General features: G+C 39.9%; 1 protein-coding gene across 15 annotated transcripts in view; it reads right to left on the bottom strand.

Moving 5' to 3' along the window:
• The window catches only part of CDC42BPA (CDC42 binding protein kinase alpha), a 181,699-nt gene that overhangs the window by 7,465 nt on the left and 157,196 nt on the right, over nt 1-17,038 (bottom strand). For 7 of the 15 annotated variants that reach the window (XM_030268948.4, XM_032747408.3, XM_030268942.4 and 4 more), the window contains 5 exons: nt 15,091-15,188; nt 13,617-13,701; nt 12,038-12,161; nt 10,597-10,714; nt 4,346-4,531 (listed from right to left, as the gene is read on the bottom strand). In XM_030268948.4, coding sequence (XP_030124808.4) covers nt 4,346-4,531; nt 10,597-10,714; nt 12,038-12,161; nt 13,617-13,701; nt 15,091-15,188 — 611 coding nt within the window. Of the gene's footprint in view, nt 1-4,345; nt 4,532-4,779; nt 6,632-10,596; nt 10,715-12,037; nt 12,162-13,616; nt 13,702-15,090; nt 15,189-17,038 lie in introns of those variants that run through there. The other 8 variants (XM_032747410.3, XM_041715392.2, XM_030268952.4 and 5 more) reach the window with 3 other exon arrangements.

Raw genomic sequence — 17,038 nt, 5'->3', positions numbered from 1 at the left:
GCCATTGCTTGTGCTGTGATTGTATAAATTGATACAATATCCAGGTTAATCCCTAATGCTTGCAGAGTTATGAATAGATAGTGGATCAATCTGTATAGCAATTACTTATGGAATTCCAAAGGTGTTAACAGCATCCCTCCAAACCTATCCTAGTTGAGCCAAAGTGAGAAGCAGCCTCCTGTTCCCAGCCTGTACAAAAAGGAGGACCTGAGCACATGACAGTGTTTTTCTATATATTTTGATTATTGCTCCTGTTTTGAACCTTGAGAGTTACAGTGTGATTTTCTAAATTGATCAGTTACTGGACTGAAGTGGTCTTTTACTGAGGAGATAAACCACAACTTCCCTACTTGATATGGCAGTTCCTCAAACACAAGTTGTCTTTAAAAGAAGGTGAAAAGTACTCACTTTGAAGTGAGTTCTGGGAGATTTTATTTCTGCATCTGTTAACCTAGAACGGACCTTAGGGGAGAAGATTTCTCAGATTATTCAGCCCCTCTCTCTGTGTATGAACTGGCTTTCTAGCCCAGAGGGACTTGCCTATGTGTGTCATTTCAGCTCTGGCTAAATAGGAGACATCGTCCTGTTCATCAACAGAGTGTGATTTGCACTATTAAGCCAATACCATTAACTGGGATTAGGTTCAGGGAACCTTCATAGATGCACAATGTGAAAGAAATGCAGGTAGTTGAAGAATTACTTCCTTTACCCTCTACAGCTGCCCCTCTCAGCAATAATTGTTTGTTTCGTCCTATTTATGTTTAATTATTTCCCCATCCTCACAGTGAGAAGAAGTAGCCATATATAAAACAATAGTTGCAATTGCAGTGCTTCTTTAAACTAGGGTGTTAATGAAAATTTCAGACCAGGACAAAAATTCTACCCCCACAAGGATATTCTAAGAGAACCTTTGTACTACCCGTGTCTCTATCTGTATTTTAAAATGGGTAATTAAATTGAGGTTTTGTAAGAAACAGATTTTATACAGGTCAGACTTCATCAGATATATTTTACCAACCTGCTGCCAAATCTAGTCTTACAATGATCCTTGGAATCATTGCTCTGACAGGCCCCTTTGATCTTACAGGCAACCCTCGGCTTTTCATTCTCCCAGGGTGCCAGAAATGGCTGATTTTTAATGTGCAGCAAATAAGAATTAAAATCTCTCATCTGTTTTCAGATCTCTCACAAACACCAGCAAAAGAGAATCAGAGACCTTACCAATGAAAAAGCCCTTTTTACTTCTCCCTTCTTCCATTGCTGCACCATGAGGATTTATAACTAAAGGCTTGAAACAGTCTCTTAAATTATTTGTGGGATTATATTACTGTCTCTTGCTTAGCTTCCCCTTTTCTTTTTTTGTTTTTATATGTGAATAACCAACCTACTTTGTAGTACAAAATACTGAGCTCCTGCTTTCCCCCCATGCAATAAACTGAGCTGCAGAGTTTGAGCATCCTGGCTGTACCTAAACCATGGAGGCTCACTCTGCTGACAATACACAAAGCAGCTGAGGGGCTGAGGGATGAGTTACTGCTGTGTTTTGAGAAGGAAAGGAAAGCCAAGTGCAGCACTGGCTTTAGCACGTGTGCACTGGGGTTAGTACACTGGGGCTGCAAGGTTGCTATAAACCTACAGAGGTTCTTTTTGTAAAGAGAACAATTGTGTTTAATGATAAGGTGATTAACCTCCTTCACAGTGACTGAGCAGACAACATACAGGCATCAGGGGAAGGAGGGAATGGGTGGGTGCACAAAGGAGACTCATTTGTTTTAATAGTGTGCTCTAAAAATGATTATTTTTCATGACCTCAGTTCGCAACGTCCATGTAATTCCTTGTAGAAAGTCTCTCCACAAAGCAAATCTTTCATTGTTCTTTGTTCTAAAAATAAAATAAGCACATGCCAGGGATGCTGGCATTTTAGACCAAACCTCCTGGAAGTGCTGTGCACATGATGCAGGAAGGGGATTGAAAGGAAAATAAATGGCGGTTATTAGCAGTAGTTATAAAGCAGCACAACGCAGCAGGTTAAAAACACAGAAAACAAAAGGAAACCTGAGCTTGCTTTAGAGAGACAAAAACCCCTCATTTTGAGCAACAATTCAAATCCTGGTAGGAAAATTCATCCCCACTGCTGGACCAAATGGAGGAAGATGAAAGAAGTGGGGGCAAAAGCAGCAGCAGAGAAGCTGCTGCTGAGCAAAGTGAATCACTGGATGAGAAGCCCAGGTTAGTTCAGTGCATCCCATTCCAGCTGGAGAATGGAGCTCTGGGTGCAATCACTGCCAGTGTTACAGAGCCTCTGCTCCTGCTCCAGCTCCCTGGGCATCACTGGGATGAGGGACAGGGTCTGACTGGACAGGTACAGCACCCACAGGAACTACTCTGCTTCTGTTTCTCTGTCCATTGAACTGCTTTGTTCAAACTGGTCTTGTTTTGGGGTTTGTTTTTGCTTTAAAGTACTGCTCTGTTCACCACACTATAAAACTCAGCTTTCAACTCCTCCATGAAATAATATGACAGACTCTAAAAGCCTATTTTAACAAGTCCATTTTCAACTCCCCTATGGATTCCACACTGTCCCGGTTTAAATATCCAATCCTGCCTGGGACCATGTCACCCTTCTTACACTAAAATCTCCAGACACAAAGGGAGGAGGGACAGACATGAAACCAAACTCACAGCCTGGCTTTCCATACAGCTTCCAGCCCCTCTACCCTCAAGCCACAAAGCAGTTCCTCACACAAGACTAAACCTCTAGTGCTCTAAGCAGCTAACGGGGCAGGATCTCGACACTCCAGGTTGCTCATTTCAGTTTTTTCCCCTCCAGTTTATGCTAGGAGGCTGCAACATTAGGATGAAGGATGCTCCTAAAGAAAAATTGAGTTATTGTCTGAAGCACCAGGGGTCATCCCTTACTGATCCCAGGGAGACTACTCACATGAGAAAGGGAAGGTAGAGGGAGGGTCACAGTTTGGTGATACATCGCTGCATATTAAACAAAGACAATTTTATAGTACAGTTGGATTAAAATAACGCTGTTACAACCAGAACTGAAATACAGCTTCAGTGACCCTATAATGACCCTCTAGGAGAGAAACAGCTTTCAATTCAACTTAACAGCTTTTTTTTTTTTTCCATTTCATTGCATTTCAACAGAGCATTCCTCTCGTGTACGGATGGCTGTGACAACTGGGACCTCACAGCAGTGACACACAACCATGCATGTAACGAGTCAAAGCTCAGCTGTGCAGATTGGTTTTGGAGCCATAAGGAGAAAATTTGTTTTTCTCTTGCATTTTTAAATTCTGTCTAGTGCTGGATGCAGGTATGTTTCCAAAACCCTCCCAGTGACAGGGCTCCAGCTCAGCAGCCCAGAGGCACTCGAAGCAGCCTGGCAGTGAAGTTTTGCCAGAAACCAAAAGCAATGTTCCCATGACAGCAATGGGCATGGCCTGGACCCACGCAAATCCTGAGCAAACAGCATCACACACATCTTCCTAAAGGTTATTCCTGATTTATCTGTCCCAGGCAGAGCTGCAGGTCCCAGCATGGCACACAGCTGTGATGTACTGCAGGTACCTGTGTGCCTGCTTCACGTTGGTTTGTATTTCTACAGGACACATCAAACTCCGGGTAGGCAGATCTGGATGCACAATGCAACAAAAAAAGGGAAGACCACTTCCATCCTTCCAATCTACATTGCAACTGGGAGGATGCCTACAGGACAGCATCCTACCTCAGCCCCTGCCTGAAAGTACCAGGGTTAAAATGATCTACATCAGCAAGTTGTCATCATCTTAAATTTTTATCCTGTTTCTACATGTTCTAATTTCACTTATTTACTTTAACCTAGAAACTGCTTGAGACACTAGCTGTGTCTGTCTCCTTCCATCTGTGTACAGTACTGTGCACAAATTCTCACATTCCACATGAATTCATCATAAACAAACAGCTTGAAGTCTTGGTCCAACACAGATCCAGAACCTCTTCCTAATTCAACCTAGTACACAACACCCTGACTGCTGGAGGATGAACACTGTTGAACAGAGAACTTCTCATTCAAAATTCCCACATCCTTCCTGGTGATTAAAAAGCTTATTCTCACAGCAAAAGGTTCAGCCCAAACTCTTCTTTTTTTCTAATGCCACGAAGTGTCTGTTTCTTGGCATGTCAGAGCTGTGGGGAGACCCCATCTGGTAGCAAAAAGTAAATTTTCTGTGACAAAAGGAAGTGGAGCGGTGAAGGAACAGCTTACAAGGGGTTTTCTCCCACATTAATAGCCAGGCAAAAGGAAAACCACACAGTGTTAGTAGAGTGAGCACCTGACTCAGCCGTTCATACCCTCAGAGTGACAAAGTCTGGAGTACCGAGGACAGAGCGTGGAGGCGGGGAAAATGCAGGGTTTATGGAATCGTAAGAGAGGAATTTTTCAGCTGAATTAACAGTCATGTGGTAGATGTGCTCAAAGTTGCTCGGAGAGGAGATCAGACGGGAGTGATGATGAGGGAATTGATAAGGGGAACGCTGCTATCAAAGACAACAGAGAGAGAAAGCAATGAAGGATGGTTGTACAGGTTACACTGGCACCAGCAGTTCCACAAGAGCAGTGAAACACGGAGCAGGGACAGCAGACAGCAAACCCTGCTGGCTGTCAGCACACAGGGGCTGACACTGCCACCCCCAGTCCTCTGAGCACCTTCCTGACACAGAGTCTGATGGGCCTGCTGCCCTTGCTGTTGGCTAAAACATTAGAAACAAATAAAACTTTTAACTCATTGGGAATAGATTCTAATATTTATTATTTTTTGATATTTCAAAGAGCACCACAGTTGTAAAAGGTGCTTTACAGACAGTTGAGAAGCATCAGTTCCCTGCCTTGAGGAGCTTACAATCTAAAATAGACATAACACAAACAAAGGAAGGTGAACACAGGTGAGGTGGTGTGGGGAGAAGAAAAGATGAGCATACACAGCAGTTAGAGATCGGCAAGAGATTTCCTTCTGTTATTCATGCATTTTAGCGATTCCATTAAAATCATCACCCGTACAACAAACACAGAGTAATTCCAGCAGGAGGGAACAGTGTTTTGACAGGGTGGGGACACAGGCTGTGTGGGAAGGTGATGGGGTTAGTGTCAGACCACTGGGACAACCTAGGCCCATGTCCTGCTCCACCCTGGCTCAACCCCGACAGTGCCGAGGGGAGCCAGCGCTGCCATCCCTGCAGAGGATTAGGCCCTTCCTCAGCACATAAGGTGTGAAAGCACTGGGAAATTCAAATGCTTGTAACAGGTCAGCTGAGCAGGGTGCTGCCAAAGCCTGATGTGAAGGAGGAGAGGGGAGGAATAACCCTGCAAATTAAACAGGAATGGCTTCTAATTCATCTCTATGTAATGTGCTGACATGAGTGCTCATATAATTTAAAGTCATCTAAATCCAGATTTAATGGAAGAGATTTTCAAGGCTCGGTTTCCCTCCCTGTACCATCTGTACATGCTCAGTCAGCCTGCAGTGGGCTGGTTTCCTATGGACACCAGCAAACCAGAACACCTTTTCTCCTTTCTAACTTCTTAGTTTCTCTTCCCCTCGTCCAACTGATTTCATCTCCTTAAAACAGATATTTCTGAATTACATTAGAAATGTTAGGACTTAAAATATAAAATATGGTAAAAATATAGCTTACCCCTCCACTAAACCTAAGGCACTACTTTTTGTATATGGAACGTATTAAAGTCTGGAAGAACATTAAGTCACATCCCAATACATATTATATCAAACATTATTGTTACTGTTCTTTTCATTTCAGCTGGTAAAATCCAACTTTTTTTTTTTTTTTTTAAACACATGGTTATTATGAGGCTTTGCCTGTTAACCAAAACATCAATTACCACATTATGGCATATAAGACATAATATACATTAAATTGTTCTTAGTAACTTTAGCAGCATCTAAATATCAGTACAAGAAGCCACCATTCCAAAATGGCCCAGGACAGCCGACTTTGCTGACTTCTCTGCAGAGAACTGACAGCAAAGTCAGCTACATTCCTAAAAGCCAATAAGGGAGATATGGCAGTGTCTAAAACCACAAGCTAAAAAGCAGAGGGTAGGCCAGCTGCAGATCATGAAAATATTTAGCCAGCATTCATGAATGTGAGAAAGCCACGATATGGCAACATTTTAAAAATTATACTCCATGGAACTTTTTCCATAGACTCCACCATTAGATGCATGCATGGGGTTCCCATTTTCTTTAAAGAATACCAAATATAGATAAGTATTCATTTACTCTAGAAGTTTCTCAATTGAAACAAGCAAAGCTTCACACATCATCTAGAATGGAAGTAGAATGGCTCATGTATAATGAGGTCAAACTGAAGCATAATGTTCAAATATAATGGCAGTCAAGACCAGCTTTTGTATATAAAAATACTTAGGCATGCAGATTATGAAAGCAAAATCAATCCTGTACATCTGATGTACACAGAGAGGTGGTCTGTGCTGCAGTAAGTGCAGTTCCAGATTTCAGATCTTCACTACAAAGGAGGATCCACGATAAAGTGGCTTCAAGGGACAAGAGGACAGAAGGGAGGCCAGACTGTACGGCCAGGTTAATTGGTGACAGGCTGCTAGGGAAGAAAAACATGTAAACAAATAAGTTTGGGGATACACTAACAGGAACCATTCCAAATTGTACAAAACAAGACAATGACGCAGATCCACAGCAATAGAACACAAATATGTACTGATTACTGCTCTGCTAATAGGAAACAACATCATCTGGTTTCTGGTGTGTTGCAGCCCACAAATGTGTGTGCCAAAGGCAGACTGTGAGTGCTCACTGTGAAGAAAAGAAAGATGCAAATTTACAGTTGCCAGAACCCCTTAAATCTGATTTCTCTCTGAGCCTTGGGCATGGTTCTGCCCAAACACCAGGGCTCTACTGAAGTCAAGGGTGTCTGTTCATGGAGAGAACAATGTGGGACTGGGCCAATAGACTGCAACTTCCCACAAACACATCAGAGTGTCTGGTGCATACCAAGAAAACTGGAAAACAACACACAGAAAAAGCATCTCTCCCCCTCATGTGGCTGCACCAGCAAGGGCAAACAAACAGGTAGAAATGCTGTACACAAACTGGCACCTGATTCAACACATCAAATAATGCAAAAGGTTTTAAACACTCCCTTTATTCCAGCTACAACACAAATTAAACTCTCTATAGTTGGTCTTTTATAAGACATCACTAAAACAGTGGTGGGCAGAGAGCAAGCAGGCTCTGCACCCACCAGGCCAGGCTTAGGGCAGCACAAGTGCAGGTTCCCTACTGCCCACAGGCACAGCCCAGCCACCCATCAAGGGCCATCACTACCAATTCTAATTCTGCTTCTCTCAGTTCTTGGCATTTCCCCAAAAAAAGGCAGTGGAGCTGAAGAGGTTAGTTTTTTTCTGATTCACATTGCATCTATGAAGTGAATATGTGTATATTTATGAATAAATATAAATACATACATATACCTTAAATTGTCATTTGCTTTATAAAGTTCACCCATATGTGCTAGATAAAAGCTGGGCTGAGCTGGCTATTGAGCTTGTGACAATCTCATTCAACACAGAGACTAAAATATCTATTCTCTATTAAAAGCTATTTATACCTAAGGACCCTTTTGCACATACAACACTATACGGACTTGTGTGGAAGCTCAATGCTGGGTGAAACTTTTCTATTGGTAGATCCAGCCAAATCTGAAGGTACTCAAATAAACCAGAAGCAACTGCAAATGAAAAGTCCCACTCCACTCTTTTATGCACTTTCTGCATTGCAGTACTCCATAAAAAAAGAAGCTATACCACCTAAAATAGTTGGAGGAAGAGAATTGGAGAAGACTATTAGCCTTGCACTGCTTGCTACCCCCAGCCTCAGCCCCAAAAATGCATTTTACCATTCATTTCCACAAACAAGAACAGGCATTCCCAAAGTAAAGTGCTGCAATCTTTCCCAAAGTTTGTTAAAAATAAATACTTACTCTTCTGAACCACACTAATCTATTAAAAAAAAATACAAAGAAGATGTTCCAGCTGCAAAATCACGACACAATCTTAGCAGCACAGAAACCCCCCGATTTTTCACCTTTTGGGAATAAGGTATGAAACTGGTGAAATAATTCCATGTCCTGGAAAAGGAACCACCATACAGATGAACTGTACACAGGGTTGGATGATTATTCTTTACCTTGTGCACTGATTCTCCAGGAAACATTGTCTGTTTCCATGCCCTCTTCTGATTCTAAATTTCTTTCCAATAAAACATTAGAGTCTATACATAACCTCAAATGCCCACACAACTTCTTCTCTTCTGCTTTTGTGCCTGAGAAACAAAGTTCTTAGTCTGGAATGGATTAAATGGAAACTCAGTCCAGGCAAATACTTTACAGGAAGCTGCTGGAAAAGAAAAAGCTGCCTGGACTGAAGTTGCTCTTGACAGAACATTTATTTCCTAATTTCAAGTTACATTTTCAAATTCACACACTTTCAAGTCCCGTGTTTGATGCAGTTCTGCACCAATTAAGTCAAGCATACAAACACAACACGACATTGCAAGGAACCAATGGAAAAATACACAACAAATTTGCTTTGTCTTGCAGTGACATCTCCCAGTATTAAGATTGATACTTACTTGGAAAAAGGAGGTTTTAATAATAACTTTTAAAAAAGAAGCTGCAGCACTGGAACAAGTGCAGGAATCAATTGTATATTGTACACATTTTCTAATTCTTTTCAACATTTTAAAATGTGGAAAGTGACTCATTAATTTTTTTCAAAGCATCATACTAATTGGTAATAGCCAGTCCTATAATAATACCAGTCCTAACTTGAAACAGGACCTGTGAGCTAATACAAGGCAAGTGCAATTAGAATGGGTTCAAAGCTGAAAGCAATTGAGAGATGACATTGTTGAAGAAATGATAAAAAATCCCCTTCTATAGACAGAATCATTCTTTGGTTTACACTTGTCAGATGTGGGGCTTGATTAAGAGTCCTTGCTGCTTTTGAGTGCCATGAACTTTCAATTACTGATGGTGTGATACAGGTGTCATGGTGTGACTTCTGCTCTACCTACAGAGGTAGCAGATTACTTTCTCTGCTTGAGAAGAGCCACAAATATTTTAAAGAACTCACCAGAAATGGAGAAATGAAGAAAAACTCTGATCTACATCCTGCCCTGAAGGAAATGATCATTCTCTGTCTAACATTAGACACATGCGATCTTGTATCCAGGTAAGAGAAACCTATCTGCCAAGATCTCTTGGATTTGTCATGTGTTTTCTAGAAACAGTTCCTTCATTATGTGTTCATTTATAAAAATGATTATAATTTATAAAAATACACACATACAGTACTGATTTTTTCTCATTACAACAAATATATTTGTTATTAAGAAGCTTCTCAGAGTGTGTCTAATACGAGCTTTAAAATAAATCAAAGTGCAGACTTTACAGTCAAGTGCAACATAAAAGTACCATTTGTTTCAAAAGTGAGGTAAAATGAGTATCCAAAGACCAGAGATTAGACTCCTAAACTCCTGCAACTGCATGTTGAGCTTTATTTTCCAGTCTTATTTTTGTTTCCTTTGCACTTTTCAGCATCAGAAAATCCAAATTTCAGCATCTACTTCTGGCTTTCTGCATAAACTCCAAGTAGTAACAATGATCATTTTAGACAGCAGATCTGTGCTAAAGCCTGAGCATTATGCTGGAACAAATTTCATCTGTTTTTACCATAACAACTCATCTTTCTTGCAGTGCTAATTAGCTTCTTCTATGTGTCACCATGGATGTGCTTAGAAAACGATACAGAACACATAAACACACAAAAGATGCTCAAGGTAGCTTGAAGCAAGCAGTATGATACTTCTTTATGAGGAAAGTATCAATTAGTCTTTAGCTCATCACAGATTTCAGTACTTCCAAGTGATTACTTCTTACATGAGGTTTTATGGAAATGAACATGTGCTATTACACGTTTTCTTTTTCCATTTTTCAACTTAAAAGGTTAATTTTTATGCAAGAAGTTCTGTTTCACTGAGACTACTTAATTTGGAGAGAACAGGAAAAGTTGGCATGCATGTTTGGCATGGAAATAAATTTGAGCAGTAAACATTATTGAATTGCTACAGGAAAATAGGCTGTAAAGAAATAGGCCAAGTTGGTGCAAAAGATGGAAGGAGAAAAAGGAATTGAACTACAGTTCACCGAGAAAGCAATTTCTCTTTCCATACCCACAGAGCACCGGCTCAAATCATGTCAATTTTGCCCCTTCATATGGGTCATAAAAATTATCATCAGCACTGCAACCTGTCTTAAAACTCCAGAGGTATCAGGCACTCCTCCTCCTCCTCTACTCAATGCCTCTCATGCTCCTTGCTTAAATTTTATTACATACAGCAGAGCATTTTTAGCTCCAGTCCCCTCATTACACTGTTCCTGATACGAAATACATCACTGATTATACATTAAAATTGCAGTTGTTTTTCTCTCACTTATTTGCAGCCTCTGCAGCAGTCAGTCACTCTCACATGTCCTTTTGTACTTACCATTGGGAGGTCTTTGAGAATCTGTATGCCATCTCCTGGACCCATATGTGCTATGTGGTTAAAATTAGTTGGGTTAGAAATTAACTTATTTCTCATTTCTGGATCACGTAGCATCTCCCTGGAAGAGAAGATACTTTGTTTAGGTATTTCCTTCGAGGTGAGGATGGGCATTTATAAAACACTTACACCTTTGATTATCAGCTATTTTCAAATGGAAGCTAACCAGTCTTTTCCAACCTAAACAATTCCATGAGTCTATGACTCTATTTAACCATGCTAACAGTGATAAATTCCTGTTGTCAGTACTGGTGTGGAGAAGGTTCCAGCTTGAAGAGAGGGGCCAGGATAAAAGAATGCTGTTTGCAGCTTAACAGCCCATGCCCAGTAGTTACTAACATTCACAGAATGAACTGATAATAAGCTCTGTAAGATGAGTAAAAGCCAAACTTACTTGTGATATATTACAAAGTGGAGATGAAAATGAAGTACAAAATATGAAAATAGAATTAAAATAATACTGCAGTACCTTTCTCAGTCTGTGGTCAGAATTAAAAGCTCTTCAAAATGGCAAGGATGCATCTCAGAACTCAGAATAAATAAAGTTTTAAAGAGACTAAATGTCAATCAACTCAGAAAAGGCAAGAACAAGAAATGGAATTTTATCTCCATGGCACAGAATTGTTACTTTCCTTAGAGCCAAAAAGAAAGACAAACTGGGAGCCAACCGATGGTAAAAGATGCTGGAAATTACAAAAATTAAATACTCAGTTCTTGGAGTGTGGCTTAGCACAGTAGCAGGTCACTTCTAGTGAGTGACAGCAAATGGTCAATAACAACCCTCTGCGAACGCTGCCAGTAGTGCAGACCTGTTTTTGTTGCCATTTAGAAAAGTATTTGTAACCTGCTAAACACTCCCATTAGAAATACACCCTGAAGTCCTATGTCCCCTGAAGAGGTGAATTTTGCGAGCTTTATAGAAAATCTATGTAGTTAAATCTGTAAGTCAAAGAAAAAGATGTCCTGGAATACTACTGAGAGGAAAATCTCCTTCAGAAAGAAAAGCAGAACGAGAGTCTGAGAATAATTAATCCAAATTCATAGTTAGCAAAGTAATCTCCTTTTGCAAAGTGTTTATTGGAGAACTTTATATATACACAGTATGTGCATACCTATGCACCTGCATACATTATGTGGAGGCATGCATTCCAAATTACAGCTGTTTTACACAATTCATCTGAACTAATTGTGCACCAGTGCATATTCCACATCCAAACCAGTATTGACACAAGTTAAACACTGAGGATTAACAGGGTAGAGAAGAGACAGGAACCCCTGAATGGCCATTCCAGAAAGCCACACATGAAGCACGACCCTGGCATTAGTCAGTGTCCTTCAGGGCCTACAGGCATGGACAGAGGACAAGTACAGGTGGAATACCGACCTCCTCTGCTGCATCCTCTCCTCCTCGGGCACGCGGAAGGAGTAGCGCCGCTTGTTGTTGATGTTCCGAACCATCTGCTTCCGGCTGTTGTCTGACGTCTCAGGCACCACCAGCTCATCCCCCTCTGAAACCAGCACAAAGATGGGGATGCAGTGGGGCAGCTCCTTAGCTATTCATGGAATTAGTTTCAACACTCTACCTCTGCTCTGCTAGTGCAGGACACCACCTCTTTCCCATCAAACCTGAACAAACATTATTTGGATTATGGGTTTCCTTGGCTGCAATCTACTACTCTGTTATGTAGCAACAGACTTGAACCTTCTTCACACATGAGCTGCCACACCTGTGTTCTCAAACCACCACTGATGCATTCTTTGAAATAAACATTTGGTGGGCAGGAAGGGAATCTGAGTCTTGCCTCAAAATTCCCACTGAAAATCACTAGAACAATCTTGTTCTGCCCACTGTCTAGAAATGGAATGCAAGATTCTCTTTTATTCATTCCCTGCTCCAAAGAGAACACTGTTTTAGAAATGTTTGAATATTTATGTATTTTGATGCAACTGTGGGAAAAAGGAAGATTTTTTCCATGTGGCCATGGGATCTTTATTAAAGACATGAAAATCGTGATCATCACACAAAGCTGTGTGACTTTGAATGAACATTGCAACTGCTCTGTCTTCTTTTCTATATATGGAGACTAAAGTGACATGTAATAAGCTCACTGCTCACTGACAAAACAGTTTTTATGTGGAACTCAAATATCTTCTTTCCTTAAGATCTACTCTAATGTTCAGTCTTTATTAAGACTTGAGAATTCTCTATACATACTTCCAGCATATTTCTCCTCTCTACTGCTGCCATTCCTTTCATGCTAATTTGCTGGCAATTTAAATAAGCACTGAAACAATGCCAGCAGCAGTACATTTTTCTAGAGTGTTTATTCCCACTGTTTTCAGAAAGTTGTTAACAAAAATTTATAGGTTTTGGTTGTTGAAAAAGAGCATGTCCCCTCTCCACCTAAGAGGCTAAACAAAAGTTTAAGGAAATTCCTCAGGAGTATGCTTATGAAATGGGCTCTAAAAAGTTTAAAAAAAGTCAGAAAGATTTGTAACAAAAATAGATTTTTGAAGCTAAAATTGTGGCACACAGTCATAGCTGGCCCTAATAATAAGTTATAAATACACAGTATTACTTTAAAATGCTTAGGAAACATCTAGGTTAACATATTAGGTTAAATACAATATTAATCTAGTGCTGCCAAAATGACTATTTAAGCCTTTAATTGTGCAGGCTTTTTTAGGCAGCGTTCTGGCAGTTGATCCCACACTTGGAGGGAGTGTCCAGTCACTCTAGTTTCTAGTTTCAGTCTTCACTGAATATTCATAAGGGGGGAAAAAAAGTTCAGAGAAGAGACAACATTGCAAGAACTGTGGAACCCATAAGCTTTGGCTTTTTCCCAAGTTAACAAGCACACAGACATTTTAGAGATTCCTTTATGCAATGCACAGATGCAGATAAAGAAAAACACTTTCTAAACAAAAATATGCATTATGAAAATTGCCTTCTCTTTACTTACCTGCCATTTTGTTTTTGAAATATATTAATCTGACTGTCTCCAGGCCTAAAAGGTTTAGTGATCCTTCTGTATTCAAGGGTCGTACCTGAAACACAGAAAAACAGTCCTTGTAACGCTCTCAAGACTAACAATTCGAAGTCATTAAAGCCACAAAGAAGAGTTCAAAAGAATTTTAAACTCTTTTTTTGGAGAATAAGTACAGAGGGGGGTGCCTAAAATTCCACTTCAACACAGGCTTAACACCATTCCTCCCAGCATTTAAATGAATAGTTGTTTTAGAAGTCCACTTCACATATCAACTCAACTTTTTCTATTAGATGTAAAAAGCAATAAGCTGAGCTTTTACTTTGTGTTAGTACCATGTCACAATAATGCTCTGTAGCTTGATAAGAGCACACACAGATTGCTAAAACCTACCGGTATTTGTGATTTCCAACATAAAAACGAAAGAAGCATTCCACACTCTGTAAACTGTGTTAGAAACAGACTCTTCATAATAAATGACCATTTTTGAGACTCCGAAGTGTAGTAATTTTGTTTGCTGAAAGTAACTTCATCCATTAAAAGGGAAGTCTTGAGCCAAATATTATTCAAAGTACTAAATCACATCTACTGTGTAGGAGAAAAAATGCTCCAACTGCTTAATAACTGGAAGTTTGGACACCAGAAAGAACTTCCCCATAGAAGTCCAGATTGGCCTCTCTTCAAGATGGCTATTAGCTGAGCATCTTGATCTTTGTATTATGTATCCTCAAAGCACTGCCAGAATACCCTGGTCTGCATCTGGCACATGGGAAATTGATATGCAAAGACTGAATGACCAATACAAGACCACAGGGGCAATGTCCTGCAGCTCTGTGTCACTGGAATGCCAGTAAAGGAATTGTGCTGACCCTGATACAAAGCTGGAGTCAGTCTAAACCACAGGGAAAAAAATTGACTTTTCTCTTTTCTTTCTAAATACAGCTGAGCAAACACCTTTTAAATACCCAAGGAAGTGTCAGTTTTCAGAAACATCTTCCTTTTGATAAGAGATCCAAACTGACATCATCCTGTTTTTGGTGTTCCTACTGGTTGAAACAAAATGTTCTAACCCTGTCTGTCTACACTACGCAGCAGGAGATGGAGATAGATTTTTGAAGGCCCGTGTAATTATCTTAACATCCACATGCTCTGGTAATAATCACAATCAGTCCCAATGAAGCCATATGCAATTAATGTCAATTAATTCCTCTCATTATTGCAACAGTATCAGTAAATCTAACATAGCCATATGCTCCAGATTGACCATTCTTCTAAAACAGTGCAACCACATGAAAAACACATTTTCTATTTCAAAAAAAAATGCATGAGTTTCTTTGCAGTAGCTCTTCTTTTAATTTAATTATGTTTCCACAAGCAGTTTTAATGATGGCTTCTAAAGCAGTATTGGGTCTGGACATATTCCTTGGCCCATACTGAAATGGGAAGTTACCTTTTTGAGAGGAATAGTTTGAATCCACTCCATGGAGTTCACGTCGAATACATCAATTGCATTTTCACTGTACACAGAGAGGTATGGTGCATTGTAACCTGGGAGGGAATGATGAGGCATTGTGTCATGTGCTTTTGGACATGGTCCAAAACAGATAATTTCTTACAGTTTAACCATATTTATTTAAGAATACAAAACCAGTGCTCCACAATCCAACAACAAGCTTTGAAAAATGTGCTTTAACTCAAAAATTTATTCTGAAGGCAAACCAGCACCACCCCAAAACTTACAACTCTCCATGACTTTTCTTTTAACTTTGCTGAAAACCTAACTACTCTCTGAGTTGGAAGATATTAAAGTTTACTCTGCCAAATACTGATGTATTTAAAAGGTTTTTTCCTCCTAAAAGCCCCATTTTTAATAAGAGCTCACATATTGTAAATGATGTGGTAGGAAAAACTCTGCTCTATTTAATAACTGTCACTTGAATGAACTGAGCTCTGAGTCTTTGGACTATGCACTAAATGAGCATCACTTGGAGCTAAGCACCATGACACAGTCATAAAATTCATGTTTCCTTAACTTTAATTATCTCTTCTCATTTTCTGGATTGTAAAGAGAAATTTTCTGCTACTTATCTGGCAGATTTTCCCAGAATGAAATTTGTTTCACTGGGACCACTTCTAAAGGAGAATTCAGTTTTTCCATGTCGGCAACAAGACTGCCACAGTCTGCCAAGACTAACAACAGCATCCAAGTTGTGTTTAAATGTAACAGCTTTTGCTATAAAATACACCTCCATTCTGAGTTGGAGTCACATCAAATCACTTTATTTCAGGCAATCAAAAAACTGTCACAAATAACAATGGCAAGTATAGATGAACTATGTGTGAAAAATACACATTTTTCAATCTATCATATAACCTTCTGTTTTGATTCATTCATTGTCTGAGTCCACTGCAATAACCAATTGTGTAAAATCGCTTGAAATCCAGAAATGGCAAACACCCTGCACATGCTGCTCCCTCCGTACTCAGAAGGGCCTTCACTCAAGCAAGGTGAAGCACTCCTCCCCTTTCCAGTGTGAATGGACTGCTACCAGAGTGAGGTAAGAAGGCAGACTATTCTAAGAATCAACACAGAATTGGGCTGATTCACTATTCTGAGTGCAGATTAGGCTAATACTTATCTGCATTCAAAAACACTTTAAAAAGAAGATAGACATTCAGGTTTGGTTTTTTTTCCCCTTGAAACTGTCACAGAGATAAAGCCCCAGCTATGAAATAAGGTGCAATAAATGTTTAACAGACCGTGGTGGAAATGAAACTCTTGAAAAATTACAGTATTTTTCCTTAAGGTTATGAAATATATTTTTTATATTGCTTCCTATGCCTTGTATTTTGGAAGGGGAGAGAGGGACAGGAGGGAAACTTAGTCACTTTTTGAAAAAAGAGAGAGGAGATGAAAAAGAAGGTTGTTGTTTCTTCCTGCTGAGGAAGAAAGCATGAACAAATAAAGAAAGAAAAGACAAAACAGACTAGTAAGTAGGAACAAATACCATTAGAGAAAAGCAAGTCAGACTACCAGATCCTAATGACTCTCAGCATGAAGAAAGCTGGAAGCACAATGCAGAGCCAAAGTACAATCACATTCCAAGACTTTAAATAATAGCAGCCCAGCATTGGTGGTAGCAAATACCTAAAGTTAGCCTGTGTTGAACCTGAAGCTTTTGGCTGTTTCAGAGTTAGAAATCCCAACTCATGATTCCTCTTTGTGTTCCAGCAAGTACAGGTCAGTGCCAGAGTTGTTGAAACTAGCATGAATGAGGACTAAAGCCTCTGGCTAGATTAGAAATGGTGACAGGGGCTGAGAGCATTCATTAACCTGTCAGGTAATTAGCCCTGAACTCCACCTCCTGAGGATATCAACACAAGCAGAGATCGCTTCT

Source organism: Taeniopygia guttata, chromosome 3 (assembly GCF_048771995.1).
Source record: "Taeniopygia guttata chromosome 3, bTaeGut7.mat, whole genome shotgun sequence".
Classification (NCBI taxonomy): Eukaryota; Metazoa; Chordata; class Aves; order Passeriformes; family Estrildidae; genus Taeniopygia; species Taeniopygia guttata.
The sequence above is the reverse complement of the archived record's forward strand: the minus strand, read 5'-3'. Positions and strand labels throughout refer to the sequence as shown.